Here is a 15,256-nt window from a genome sequence, read left to right on the forward strand (position 1 = left end):
TTGTGTTTCAATAGGTTACAGGTTATTAACGATCCCTTACCAAAAATCATTCCATATAAAAATCTTCTCGTCTTTATTTCTGATCTTGATGCTCAGGAATAATACACAATTATATCAAACTCAAAACTACCTCCATCAATTGCCAACATAATATAACCATCTCCAATACATTAGTCTAAACTCACCATTCAAAATATTCCCACCTTACCAACTCAATTGTGAAACGATATAACTCTGACAAACCCAACCAGGATACAAAAATACATCAGAGGGGAGGGAGAGGGAGGGAGGGGGGGGTCACCAATTGAATGAAGCTGCCTTGCTATGGATATGCTGTGTTTTACGACTCTGCTTCTGACCCAGGGCAGTGGGCGAGATGCAGGTGTGGTGAATAGAATCCCCCACAGGAACGTTATGAGGCATATTTATATAGTTGCGGGATGTGGGTGAGCAGCCACTGGTGAGAATGTGTAGGGACAACTAGCCTTCAGCTTCAGAGCATTTATGTTTGGGCTACAGACATATTACGCCTGTGAGAAAGATATTTGTATGCTACAGAAAGCCCAATTTTGGGCCATGCCCGGCAATTCTGTCCCAGCCAGAGGGATGCTACCTTTCGGTATGCCCCAGGGATATTTAAGTCATGTGATGTTGGGTCAGGTCATACTATCCTTTCTGACTCGCGTTGGCCAACACGCGCGTGTGTAGATCTCTTTTAGTCAGAATAAAGTGCACAAGCCAAACTGAGTGCTAATCTCTCCCTGCATCACCTAGCCCAGTAACATATTCTCTTATGTACAAGAATATATACAATGAGAGAGGTCATCCTGGCCCCTCCTGGATGACAGGACATCCCTGCATCTTGTCCTCTGCCCTGGGTCAGAAGCAATGCAGCAAGACATAGAACATCCACAGCAACACTGCTTCATTTAATTAAGGACTCCCCCTCTCTGTTCCCTCATGCAGAAAAAGAGAAGACTGGGAGAAATCCCTTTGGGATATATCAAAATACCATTCACCTATTCCCCCTCATTGCCCCACCCACTCCCTTCCATACATCATAGCATCATGCATACACAACCATTCTCCACTCATACCTATCTTCTGTCTTCTCCCTTCCTTCCTCAACAGACATTCCCCTCTTTCCCAATGCCCTTTTTACCCCATCCATCTCATCCTTGATCGCCCCCTCATGTTCACTCCTTCCACACCTTTTACTAATCTTTCTTCACTCATTCTTTGCATGTGTCCAAACCATCCCAATACTTTTTCATCAACCCTATCTCCCAACCCCCTTTCCACCCTGCCCTTCTCCTCACCTCATTTCTCACTCTATCCAACCTAGTAACCTCTACAGGTACAATTTTTGAACACAACAAAGAAGCTACCACTACAGTAAACAAACAATACATATGCTCACTGGTGAATTATGTAATTCCTGCATGGACCCCTAACCTCACTGAGACACCACAACACCCATACAAACTATACAGAACAAAGCCCTAAAGACAATTACAGGCTGCACAGATACAACACCTACAGCCCATCTTCACCACATAAAAGTCCTCAAATTCAAGGATCACCCTGACATGAGAGGCAGACAAACACAGAACACCCACACATGCCAAGAAACATCAAAACAACACCCAATATATCACACACAAATAACACACCCTTCTCCAGAAGCATATCCATAATTATATCACTCACAGCTCCACTAACAGACTGGAAGACATTATGCTGCTACATGCCCAACCCCTCTCACATCCATCCCTCTGAATTGTCTCTTCTGAGAGTAGAGTCCATCTGGCCAGGATCTGGTGTGGCCACTATTGAGCTCTTCTAAATTACTAGAGGCAGCTGGATGACTGCATTGCAGACAACTGTCAAAGATGTAACACTTCATCTCATATTATACAAAACATGCCAACAACACAATATACACTATAATAGATTTGTGGGTAAACATTGTTCCAGCAATGGCATTCCTCAGGGAGACGGAACTGCTCGGCCAGTCTAAGGAATGATAACAGCAGCAGTCAAAAAAAAAGTTTCTTCTCTGATAGATCTATGGGAAGGCCTAGATATTGCTGCCAAACCACAGTGGGATTAGGCTTCCAGTCACTGAAACTTGTGGCAACAATTTTTACTATCAACACACTATAAACCAATACACACAGGAATCAAATATATTTATTTGTACCCTACCTAATCATACACTCACTGCTTTATAGTTCCAATGTACTTATATGTCTTGACTGTTTAATACCTCAAAATGCAGAATAATATGATGCTAAAAACAGGTCAATGGGTTCATCAAATGGCGAGGTCAATTACTCTGTTCCATGGTGAAAATGTGGTCTCTTCAAAATTCTAGTTTCATTAATCCTTGCATTCCTTGGGTTCCAAGTTATAGTTTCATCTCAAAACTTCCTACCATCTTTTCAATTTGTATCATACATCTAATTAACAAATTCTTGTTCTTGGGACTTCAAAATAAAAGGCAAGAGTAAATTCATTATTTTAAGTTCTGAAAAATGTTATGGCATGGATACACTCATCATAACAAGAACATTAGAATCATTCACAATGATCTGGTAATGTTTCAAATTATACAAGCTGCAAAATATAATGCAGTGGTATTTATGACTTGCAAATTTATTGTGTTTATCTTGAAAATATCATGGTTAACAAAAACCCTTAATATTACATGAAACTTGCTGCTTTCACTAAAATATCTATATTTCCAATGATACCACAGTGAAAACATGCTGTCATCATTCATCTATGAGAAAAGGCTGGAAAGGTACAGATGGCAAAGTCCTTCATCACAATATTCACTGATGATTGCTGGCAACACAGACATATCTAGCTGTAGTTACAATGTCACAGGTAAATATCTGCTTATTTATGTTACCCAGATTGTCACTGGCTTATGTGCTTTCAGCAATTCAGGATTGCACCACTCTGGTACTGATGCATAGGAGCAGCATTGAACTTACTATTCCAAATGTATTTAATAAAATTAACAAACAATATATCTCAGAGACTAAGATGCATTCTAAACTCACCAGACACAAGGCAGGCTCAGAAAACACCCTCATGGTCAGAGCTATAAACACAGGTAACGATATGCTCAACAGCAAAAAAGATTTGAAGCATAAATAAAAATTGTAGAAAATGGTACACAAGCCAACCGCACACAAAAAGGTTAAGCTTGATTTAAAAATAGTATCAAAACAGTGGCTGTGTTTTATAAGATAAGCTGGGAACTGCAGGTGTAACATGTTATCAACATAATCCAAAGATCAATCATCATCATCCGAATCAAGAGCAGCCCGCCTTCGATCAAACTGAAAAAAGAAGAAATTTTAAATATATATATATATATACATATATATATATATATAATATTAAAAAAAGAAACCTAAACCTTTTGAAGACTAAATTTTGAAGAGGTGATGTAAGTCATCATACCATCAAATATTCTACTTCAGGTAATACAGAACCATTACAATATACTCAGATACCAAACTCCCTTACAACAGTACATAATAAGCTATCTATCTATATACATTCATACATACATAAATCAGATGAGAGAAATATATGAAAGGTACAAAGAAAAGAGAAGTAAAGCATAAGATAAAGGAGGCAAAGATGAGAGCAGATATGAAATGGGGTAAGAGTATGACAAAATTTTGAAAGTGATAAAAAGATGTTTTGGAAAGAAATTACAAAAGAATGACGAGGCGAATCAAGTAGGGAAGAAAAGGTGCAGATGGAGAGATGATAATGGAAGAGACAGCAATAAGAGGAAGATGGGCAGAGTATTTCAGGGAGTTGCTAAATGTGAAGGAGTAGAGGGAGGGAAAGGTAGTTCAGCGAGAAGCACTAGGAAAATGACCAGGATGAATGAGGAAAATGTAGGAGAAATAAGGAAAGATGAAGTGAAGGCCATTGTTAAGAAGAGAGCAGGTAAGGCACCTATGCTTACTTTTCTTTTTAACCCATACAGCATCAACAGTGTTAATTCTACATCACAACACACAGCATTTGACTAGCTTGAGTGTCAACAGTGTTCATTCAATGCCACAATAGCTGCCATAGCAGCTGCTTCCTAACAAATTGGTTTGGGTAAGCTGCATAGTTTTCATACATCAACATGAAACATGACAATTGTACGCAGTGGTTGAAGCCTTTTGAGAACCTCATTAATATAGAGTTTTGCTGAGGCCCCGTGTAAGGGGGTAAAAAGCCCTTGGTATGTATGTATAACCATTCTGCTGTACACTACATATTTTTGCCATCATGGGTTGACTTTGAGCCATCCAAATATACTTTCATAACCTTGCAACACTGCAGAGTGCTGGAAGCACTGTTCACACATTTTGGGTAAAATTTTGGCAGTTTTAGTACCATTTCTTTCATGGAAAATATAAATGAACAGGAAAGAACAGGCTAAATTTAAAACCTTACCCTGTCAACTCACTGTAGGCCTATATGCTCTGATCTCATGCTGACAGTGGTCACAGATGCAGATATATTCAACTGTGACTACTTTCTTATGCCCTACTTTTATTATATGTTATCTCAAAACAAATTAAAAAAAAAAAGCAGCCCATGCCAGCATGTATTTGTACCTGAGCTGACGATGTATGATTTAAGTAGTGTTTGCTATCACCATTTCCCTTCTTAAACAATCTCTAACATCTTTCCACTATAGTTCTTACCTGATACACTATACTTCTCTTCTATTCTGGCTATTGGTGCATCTACTCTGGCATTAAGATTTGCCTACACCACTGCTCAACAACAAAACATGACATTTGCACACGGAAAACTGAGGCTTGGTCACGACTTTTGATCATGATGGTATGGAATTATAAAAATAAATATACTTATACTAACCTTCACAGTTGTAGTCTTCTGCATCTGTGCACTGACCCGTTCTAAAAGTCCTATGAGGTCATTTTCTGACAATTTGCCTCCAATCTGACCACTTGTTGCCATCTGAAGAACCATTGTTTCAATCTTTTTGCCCTTTTCAGGTTTGGCCAACATGATTGTGTTTACTGTGGATTAAAAATAAATCTACTAGGTACAAGAGTAATATGGTATCTACAGGTATTTGATAAAGAATACAAAATCTTACATTTGAATTCAACCCATAACACAATAGTCTGAGTGTGTCAATCATCAGATTCAAGCACCTTTTGGGTCCTAATACATTCCACATTCTAACCACCCTGTATAAATAATCACTATGCAAATACACTTTTCTTTTTTTATATACATTACTTCTATAATGCTACTGCATCTTGCTGCATTGCCTTTGACCTGTGCTATGTGGTGGGGTACAGGGATGACCCTTCACCTAAAAGGTACCAAGGTGGATGGAGTAATGAAAAGGTCTGGGTGGATGTGAGGTGGATGTGGGGTGGGCATGTGCCTGCCCCCCACCCACCCCACTTTATGGGGGGAATCCTTTGGTATGTATGGTACAATACTAAATATGCAGTACATGAGCTTACAATAAACCATCTCATATTCACTTACAGTTTCTCTAATGACAACTACTTGAAAATGCAGATGAACCTCAGATAATGAATGCCCCATTTAACAAACCAGTTAATGAACAAGTTTTGTGAATAATTCTTGCCTCAGTTACTCAACAATACTTCAGGATACAAACATATGCATATGCCTGCACACACTCCCACCACCACAGTTACTGTACTGCTATAAAAAGTCAAAACACATGAACTCCAAAATCTTTGTTTAGAGAAAAGCGATGTTAAAGGTTTGAATGCGCATTGATTTTTTGCTGCTTACATCTGCATCTTGTACTTTTGCACATCTGAGGATTGACAACAGAACTGTTGCTTTATGATGTTAGATTCCCACAAAATGTTCAGCAAATAGTCAATGCATTATGCATTCTAATAATGTAGAAAACATGAGTAAATGCACTCTGCCTGTTGAAACCCTGGTATTATAGACAGGACTAACCCACCTAAGATTAAGGTTCATCTATTTCTGCCAATTCCATAGATACCAAAATTGTGAATTATCCCCACCCCCCCAAATTCTGGAGTTGATGCATTCTGTCTTTTTATGGCAGAGTAGTGCTTTGGTGCATTTGCCATAATTATTTCAGTTAGCTATCATTGCTATGCCTTTTTCTTTTTGGCTACCCCCAATGTAGGGGGAAAAAGCCTTTGGTATATGTATGTATCATTCAGTTTAAGAACACATTCACAAAATGGATATTCATTATAATAGGTTCTGCTATATATACCAAAGGCCTTTCCCCCCTTACATTTGGGGATGTTGCTTGTTCTTCCCTGCCACTATCTTTCATTTGCATACCTCTTTTCCACCACTACTGCAGGATTAGAAATGGAGAGAGTGAGTGGTTTGAGGTAAAGGTGGGACTTCGTCAGGGATGCGTTATGTCACCCTGGCTGTTCAACTTATACATGGATGGGGTGGTGCGAGAGGTGAATGCAAGGGTAGTGGGTCAGGGATTGGAGATGGTTAAGGAAAATGGAGAAAAGTGGGAGGTGAGCCAGCTGTTGTTTGCGGACGACACTGCGCTTGTGGCAGGATCGGAGGAGGGATTGAGGAAGCTGGTGACAGAGTTTGGGAGAGTGTGTGATAGAAGAAAGCTGAAGATAAATGTGGATAAAAGTAAGGTGATGAGATGTACAAGGGGTGAAAGTGGCAGTAATCTGGAAGTGAGCATTAAGGGAGAGCAACTGGAGGAAGTGGATAGTTTTAGATATTTGGGTGCAAATGTGGCAGGAAAGGGTGGAGTGAAGGTGGAGGTAGAATGTAGATTGAGAGAAGCGAGTAAATGCCTTGGTGGTTTAAAAAGTGTAATGAGGAATAGGAATCTGGGAATGGATGCTAAGAGGAGACTGTATGAAGGAGTAATTGTGCCAACAGCACTGTATGGAGCAGAAACATGGAACATAAGAGAGGAAGAGAGAAGGAACTTGAATGTGTTTGAGATGAAGTGTCTGAGAAGTATGATGGGGGTTACTAGGCTTGATAGAGTGAGAAATAAGGAAGTGAGGAGGAGAACAGGGGTGGATGAAAGAGTATTAGGATGGTTTGGACACATGGAAAGAATGAGTGAAGAAAGACTAGTAAAGGAGGTATGGAAGGCAGATGTCGAGGGAGTGAACATGAGGGGACGTCCTAGGATGAGATGGATGGATGGGGTGAAGGGGGCTTTGGGGAAGAGAGGAATGTCGGTTGAGGAAGGACGGGAGAGGACAGAAGACGGGTGAATAGAGAATGGTTGTATATGGAAAATGTTGTGATGCATGAGGTGGATTGGACGGGGGAATGGGGGTCAGGTAGTGTGTGTGAGCAAAAATTTTGACACAGCCCAAAGGGATTTCTCCCCGTCCTCTCCTTTATATGGGGGGACGGAGAGGGGGGGTCGCCGATTTAATGAAGCGGCCTTGCTGTGGATGTGCTGTGTCTTGCGACACTGCTTCTGACCCAGGGCAGTGGACAGGGTGCAGGGATGACCCGTCATCTAGGAGGTGCTAAGATGGGAGGGAGGGTGGAGGGGTGTGGAGTGTTTTCGGGGATGAAATGGGGTGGGAATATTTTTGTGCCTTGTCCTTTTTGGCTACCCCCATGGTAAGGGGAAAAAAAGCCTTGGTATATGTATGTATGTATGTGCCACCCTCACCATTCACTAACTCTCACTCTATTGCTACCCATTCACCTCATTCCATGCCGTAACATTTTCTTCCATGAAGCATTCTTTCTATACTCCCAGACTCTCCTCCCCTCTCTTCCATTTCATTCCATACATCTCTCAGCTTCACCTGGTTTTCATGCACTAATACAGGGGGTCACAACAATTCGACAGTAGCTAATTTATATCCAACCCTCAAGGTTCAACAGCCAGACTCGACAATTCGACATCCAAATCTCGCGTGCCACCCACCCGGTCGAATTTGCCGCCACTCCCAATGAGCCACTCTGTCTCACTCTCACCCCAGCCATCATCGAGGCAAGCCACACTCCTCTGTTCCACCTTCACCATGCCGCGCAAATCCACCTCCAGCCCCACCCCTAAGAAACACACTTTCCTGCCTTTCAAAGATAAGCTTGAGCTTATAAGAAAGTGTGTGGCAGGTATGGCTCATTCTACCGTTGCAGCGGAAATGGGTGTCCCGAGATCAACAAAATTAGATATAAATGAAGCCTTTAATATTACTGATTTAGTCTAAGTTAGTGTTTTTTTTAGAGGTCATAGTGATATATTGGTGGGGGTCTGGGCTGGAGGTCGGTCCCTATCCCCCCTAATTACAATGTATTCCTATGGGAAAAACTGCATCATGATTCGACAGAACCCAGGTTCGATCGAAGATAGACCGCCCCATCCCTGTCAAATTGCGGTGACCCCTGTACTTCTCTGCCTCCCTTCTCTTATTCTCCCCTTCCCCCACCCCTCACATCCACTCTCAATCTCCCAAATGATCATGTATAAACTGGGATAAAATAAAAATGCTGACAATGCAGTACAAACACTTACTTTGTCATTGATATGTATGAATTTTGATAAAACAGTATGTGATACCTTCAAGTTCAAGACTGAAAAGCTTTTTTGACACAAGTGCCTTATTTCAAATTTCATAACAGTTTAATTTGCAGAACATCTTAAATAGTTACTGACACCTTGCTCTTGCTTGCTGGTCTAGTACTTGGTTCAGAATGCTATTCATAGCCTGCTGCTGTTGACGCATGGCTTCCTCCTGCTTCTCTGGATTGCCCTGTGGAAAACAAGTAGCGTCTACATTAAACGGCTATAAAAAAGTTTGAAACGTATGAAATATAATGGCAGAAAAAATGATAGCAGCAACAGAGGGGAATTACCATCCTAAGAAGTGACTTTTCTGGTTTTATATTTGAAAATATCACAAGTGTGTGAACAGACGTCACAATCAAATTAAAATTAGATTAATCAAACTAACTAAATTTTTGGATAACAGAGAAGTTTGGAACAAGACCAGATTATCAAGGAGTTAATAAGACAGCTGGATGAAATAATCAAAGAAACAAATCATTGGGAGTGAGGTTGGGGTATTAAGGCCATTAGGAGATCCACAGCCCATCCATCATCCTGACAAAGTCTTATTAAACCATACTCTAACATTTCTCCCACAATGAGGTGCAACACCATCTTGTATAACAATAAGTGTTGAGAAAAAGGATTGTGGTACTCCCCAAGGCAGTTGTAGCTCCTCTCGGGGATCGGTGCCACCTGCGTAGAGCCGGTGGCCAGGGCTGGTTGCCGCCGTTTGGCCCCCAACTCTTACAAATCATACAAAACAAAGCCCTAAAAACAATTACAGGCTGCACAAATACAACACCTACAGACCATTTACACCATGAAACAAAAGTCCTCAAAGTCAAGGACCACCTCGACATGAGAGGCACACAAACACTTGCTGCAGCCACCACAAACACATCACACCCACTACACTACATAGCAGAACACCCACACACACAAAGAAACATTAAAACAACACCCAAAGACCTGTATCACACACAGATACTCTCTTCTCTTCCTCCACAACCACCAAATACCAGCCTCCGGAAACATATTCATAATCACATCACTCACCGCTCCATTAACACACTGAAAGACAACACACTGCTGCATGCCAGACCCCCTGATATCCACCCTTCTGAATCCTCTCTCCCACGAAAGGACAGAGTCCACCTGGCCAGACTGTGGTGCGGCCACCACCCAGCACTTCTAAGCTACCAGAAGAGGCTGGATGACTGCATTGTGAACAGCTGACCAGGATGTAACACTTCACCCCATACCATACAACACATAATGAAGACTGCATTATACACAATCATGCACGCAAACAACACAACATACACACTATAAAGGATTTGTGGGAAAACCTAGTTTTGGCTGTGGCATTCCTTGGGGAGACGGGACTGCTCGGACAGACAGTCTAGGGAACGACGACAACAACAACAATGTGTCCTCATCCCCATTAGCTATAACATATGGCCAGAACTGTTCATGCAATTTTATTTGATTGGCAACCCCACCTCTCCATCCCCTCATGCAGAAAAAGAGAAGATGGAGAGAAATCCCTTTGGGCTGCATCAAAATATTATTCACATGCAACCCCTACCTCTAAATCCCTTGCTTCTATAACAGTTTTATCTATACACACTCTCCACTCATGCCCATCTCCTGCCTTCTCCTTTCCTTGATCAACATCCCCTTCACTCCGTCCATTCGTCTCATCTTCAGTCGTCCCTTCAAGTTCACTCCTTCCACCTCTGCCTTTCGCACCTCTTTTACTAATCTTTCATCACTCACTCCTTCCATGTGTCCAAATCATCCCAATAATCTTTCATCAGCTATTTGCCATCTCCTGCTCATCTTATTTCTCACTCTATCCAATCTAGTGACCCCTAACACACCTCTCAGACATTTTCCATAATGGTTATTCCTAATGTATTGTGTTTCATTCAAATCTGACCCTCAAATTTGGCAAAGATTACTTTTTTGCCCTTACCACATCATTCATACATTAATGGGGAAGCAAAGGGAAATCAGGGTTTTCAGGTGGAGTAGCACAAAGCAAGGGTGAAATTTGTATGAAAAAAAAAAAAAAAAAAAAGGTGAAACCTATCCTACCAAACCTTACATAACCCAACCTAACTGGTCTGGTCTAGTCTAACCTTACCAAATTGGTCTTTTGATTCAAGTGCTACTGTTCTTGTCAAGATGACAGCATTTAGCAATTATTTTTGCTATTGATTTGTGACAAGAAAAAAAAAAAAAAAAAAAACACTACACTGGCTAGTACAGTGGTAGTGCCCTGGCCTCGTATTCATTAGGTAAGTAGATCAAACCCTACATGGGCCAGTGAGCTTAAGCTGTTTACTGGGGAGGTTACTGCAGTGGGGCTGCCCACACATTCCATGCCCTCATGAAGACGATGAAAGGATGACAAAATTTCTTCAGTATATGGCATTTCTAGGGTTAAGTTAGGTTGATACCACCCAAAAATAAATATTCCCCATATTCTCAACATTTCTGAATGCTCTGTGCTGTGAATTCATGTACCAAATTAGCTCTCAAAATTCAGTACTGCTATTATTAGTTTCCAACAATCATATGGAAAATAAAAAAATCTCATTGAAGCAATATATATCTAATTAGGGAACATGATTATCATCCAAAAATCAATCAAGTTCCACAATCATGCAAACACTGATATTTAACTTCAGTACAAGTCGTCAAATTCTTGCACACAGCATCTGCTGCCATATGTACAATTCATCACACACTACCTGCGCCATAAAATATAAAGTCACTGCTGTATTACTCATTTTCTTTTACTCTGGGTAATAATAAACACAGAAAATGTGATCAAACCAGTTCACAGAATCCAGGGGCAACGCATGTACAACTACAAAAACATGATCAAGACACCAATGCTGGCACCCTTGTGTACCCACTTGTGCCTCATGATGCCTACGTAGGTGTCATCTTGCTGAAGTGGTAACAATTAATCTTAGTCATCTAATATCTACTAACCTAATATAACCTAACAAAACCATTTAATTGAAAATTAAAAAATTAAAAAAAGTGAAAAATGTGTTTGCTTAATACAACTATAGAACCCAAAAATATATATTCATCACCTAAATTTCCTCATCAACATAGTTTTTATTCTTAACAAAAAACTCATGCTAGTAAATCTCCAGAAGTGCACACTTAAGTGATATATCAATACAAAATTAAACATTAATTTCATAACTTATAACACATCAATGTAATATATGTTTTTAGCGGCGGAAATCAATTACACAAAAAGTGGCTACAAGTGATACACTAGCTATAACTTGGATGCCAGCGAGCTTCAAGACACCAGGTTTGTATTTGTTGTTGAAGGCAAACTAACGAAAGTCTAAATTCGTCTAGTCTAACCTAACCTAACCTCCTCTGTGTGTGAATCCCTAGAGATCATCAGACAAGACTAGACCAATTTATCAGACTTCCGCTAGTTCTTCTTTGATAACAAACACAAACATGGCATCACACAGCTCACTGACATCACAGCTGTAGCTAGTGTATTGCTATTAGCAACATTTTTTTATATTGGTTTCAGCCACTAAAAATGTATATTTACGTTGATGTATTTTTATTTACAAAATTATCTTTCTTATTGATATTTTGTTTTTTGCACTTCTGGAGTAATACCCTCACACCAACCTACTTTTCTTTCATGAACCTGTTAACAAACTTCATGGGAACTCAACAATGTAGTTTTTAGTACGAGGAGAATGCAATGCAAGTTTATTTGAAACACCTCTGTACATAAGAAAAACTTCAAGCTAAGTTTCGTATTTGACAGTTTCTGATACACAAGGTAAAATAATTAAATCATAGTTATTTCCATATCTTCATAACTAACATTATGTTTTGGTACTTCAGTGAAGAATGACAGCTTATCGTACATAAACAATCAGTCATTAAAAAAAATGCTAGCCTTAATGATTTCAGTAAGGTAAGGTATGTGTAAACTTTATTCACTTCAAAAATAATTGTACAACCACTGGCTTTTACCTGCATTCCTTGTAATTCTTGCATCCTTTTGGCCCTGATGGCCTGAAGTTCTTTATCATCAGACATTGTAAATAATTACAGTAGGCAGGTCCTTCCAACTTACAAGAACACTAATCACAGTTTGACTTCGAGTCAAATATGGGTATTCACAAGTTCGGATGCGATGGACTTTCCACACATCTAGGGATCAAAGATGCAAACAATACTTAGCATTTATATATACTTGATAAATAATAAAATGCCCACGTCTAATTTGAAGATAATATATTTTACGTTTATATTAAAGTGAACTAATACTGCCAAGTAAAGGGTTGTAGATATATGGACATGCTGTATCCAGGAGAAATGAGTCAGCTCACAGATGGTACAAGTGCAGTATATTAATAATTATTTCTGGATCAACCCGTTGTAATGAGAACAAGACACTCCTTGAAAATAATATTTGAATGTTTGAAGCTATTCCGTCCATTATTGACGCAGCTGAATAAATGTCCGCAATTTCATATAACGAGAAAAACTCACACTTATACATTGAAAAAATAGAATATAGAACTGAAATAAAAGTACCTGTATGGGAAAATTAGGAGAGCAGTCTACATCATGAAAATACTACTGTAGTACAAACATGTGCCCTACACACACTCCGAAAGACCATTTCCCCCACATAAAGAAATGACCGAGTCAAAACATACACCCACCCTACAACCATTCTGCACTCATGGAGGAAAAAAAAAAAAATAGCTCCTCATAGATGAAGGGTCGCTCCTGTCCCTCGCACCGTGTCCTCCAAAAGGTACAGGACTGGATTATATGGTGACGTCATGCGAGGAGGCGGCCCGTGGCCACAGGTCACCTTCCGCTCCCTCTCAATGCTTGACGTTTATCAATTAAATATTTACATCTTCTTGCATTTCTATTAAATTGTCAGTATTCAGCGACAATAGAAGATATTATTGGGCTTATATTCGATGATCAGTAATGAAATAAGAATGGTTTCATGAGTAATAGGTAGAGTTTATGGTACTTTACAGACTATGATGAGTGCAAATGAAACACTTCGTTTACTTGTATGTCCTGCTCTACAGACACATAATTACTTCCACTCATTTGCCTTCACATACTGCTAATGCTAAGAAAAGGATTTTGTCAACATTCACTATATAGTGTTGGAAGTATACACATAAAATAAGGTTGTGTTTTGTAATAAGCCATACATTGTTCTGGACAAGAGAGGGAAATTTTCAGCATTCAATGTGCAATATTAAGTATAGTGACCCAATAAAGATGTCTTCTGTGTTATTTAGGGAGTCAAACATTATCAAGGATATGAAAAAATAAAGTCACTGTATAATATTTGAAGTATACAGCCATACACACATACATTGGTAAGGCCAAGAAAAAGTAATTTTTCAACATTCAGTGTGTAATGTTGGAAGTATATGTGATATCTACATAGGTATAAATTACTAACGCTTAAGATTATTTTAACATTCGATGTAATGCTGAAAGTATATTGATATGAAAATATGTGTTCTGCGATGCATAGGTCGTTATACAGCTAACACGTAAGGGAAATGTGTGTGTGTGTGTGTGTGTGTGTGTTTATCTTATTGTAGTATACAAGGAAAGGAGCACCGACCGTTGGGTCCCGTCTCCTATACTCTAATATTTGATCTCATCTCGCCTCAAATTCCTGTACAGTTCCAACCAGTGGTGGGTAAAAAATAAAAATAACAGGTTCTGTCACTGTGCCAGTAGCATGCAGATATAGCTTAGGCTGTGTATTATAGCCTCTACAAGTCAATTCTGATAACCGGTTCGTAGAGCTCATGAAATTCCAAGAACAGGTTCGTACGAACCGGTAAGCACCGGTTGAATCCCACCAATGGTTCCAACTTAATCTATATCCTTGATTTCCAATGTTCATATTTATATTTGAACTCGTGTATTGTTTAGGCTTGGGCTGTATCACGTTCTAAAGTATTCCAAGTATTTATGCATCTGTAGTGTGAAAGTGGTGCGAGTATGGGTGTGCGGTTGGCACCCCTGCATGGGGTCAAAGGTCACCCTGTAGAAGGGAGTGAATGGGCGTCGGCCGAGGGGGTCGGGACAGTGTCGAGTGAACGAGGGAAGAGAAAGGAGTGAGAATAGTGCAGTGGAAGAAACATAAAGGATAATTAGCTAAGGTAGAGTTGTAGGATTAGATAGGTGTCATCAGTGAGAGTGAGAGAGTAGCTAGAAGTGACTTCGTCATCGGGTCCTGCGACGACCAAGAGAAGAACGAAGAACAGCGCTAAGGTAAGTGAACTGTACACCTCTCTAACAAGCTATCTAGGCCATGGACGAGGCGACTAGCACAAAGAGGGAACCATTCAAGATGAGTAACATAACCCTAAAACCGTTTGGTGGCAATGGAGACGCCGTCCCGTGGCTTAAGAAATAGAATTAGTGGCTAAATTAACCGGTGTCAGTGACATCGCTAGTTATATTGCCCTTAATCCGGAAGGCGACGCATTAGCCATTTACTTAGAAATGAAAGATGGAGACCAGGGAGATGTAGAAAAACTGAGAGGCTCAAAGAGGCTTTCATTCAGAGTGCGTTCGAGTCATTTGGTTATC

At 40.0% G+C, this 15,256-nt stretch overlaps 1 protein-coding gene across 1 annotated transcript; it reads right to left on the minus strand.

The window, feature by feature from the left end:
• Positions 1 to 2,510: 2,510 nt before the first annotated feature.
• Positions 2,511 to 12,817, minus strand: PDCD-5 (programmed cell death 5). Its single transcript, XM_076179874.1, has 4 exons — positions 12,638 to 12,817; positions 8,705 to 8,801; positions 4,912 to 5,075; positions 2,511 to 3,353 (listed from the first exon to the last, which is right to left on the minus strand). Exons 1-4 carry the CDS (start codon positions 12,701 to 12,703, stop codon positions 3,309 to 3,311), a joined length of 372 nt encoding a protein of 123 aa, XP_076035989.1. The 5' UTR covers positions 12,704 to 12,817; the 3' UTR covers positions 2,511 to 3,308.
• Between the last annotated feature and the right edge of the window lie 2,439 nt (positions 12,818 to 15,256).

The sequence above is a fragment of the Oratosquilla oratoria genome, chromosome 43, assembly GCF_046742065.1.
Source record: "Oratosquilla oratoria isolate Oo_2021 chromosome 43, ASM4674206v1, whole genome shotgun sequence".
Classification (NCBI taxonomy): domain Eukaryota; kingdom Metazoa; phylum Arthropoda; class Malacostraca; order Stomatopoda; family Squillidae; genus Oratosquilla; species Oratosquilla oratoria.

Excerpts from the sequence above, each read along its gene's own strand:
- PDCD-5 (XM_076179874.1), bottom strand. The coding sequence starts at position 12,703 with ATGTCTGATGATAAAGAACTTCAGGCCATCAGGGCCAAAAGGATGCAA. Across the intron at positions 8,802-12,637 it reads AAGAATTACAAGGAATGCAG|GGCAATCCAGAGAAGCAGGA; the intron begins GTAAAAGCCAGT and ends TGTTTTCCACAG. Across the intron at positions 5,076-8,704 it reads CCAGCAAGCAAGAGCAAGGT|TAAACACAATCATGTTGGCC; the intron begins GTCAGTAACTAT and ends TTTAATCCACAG.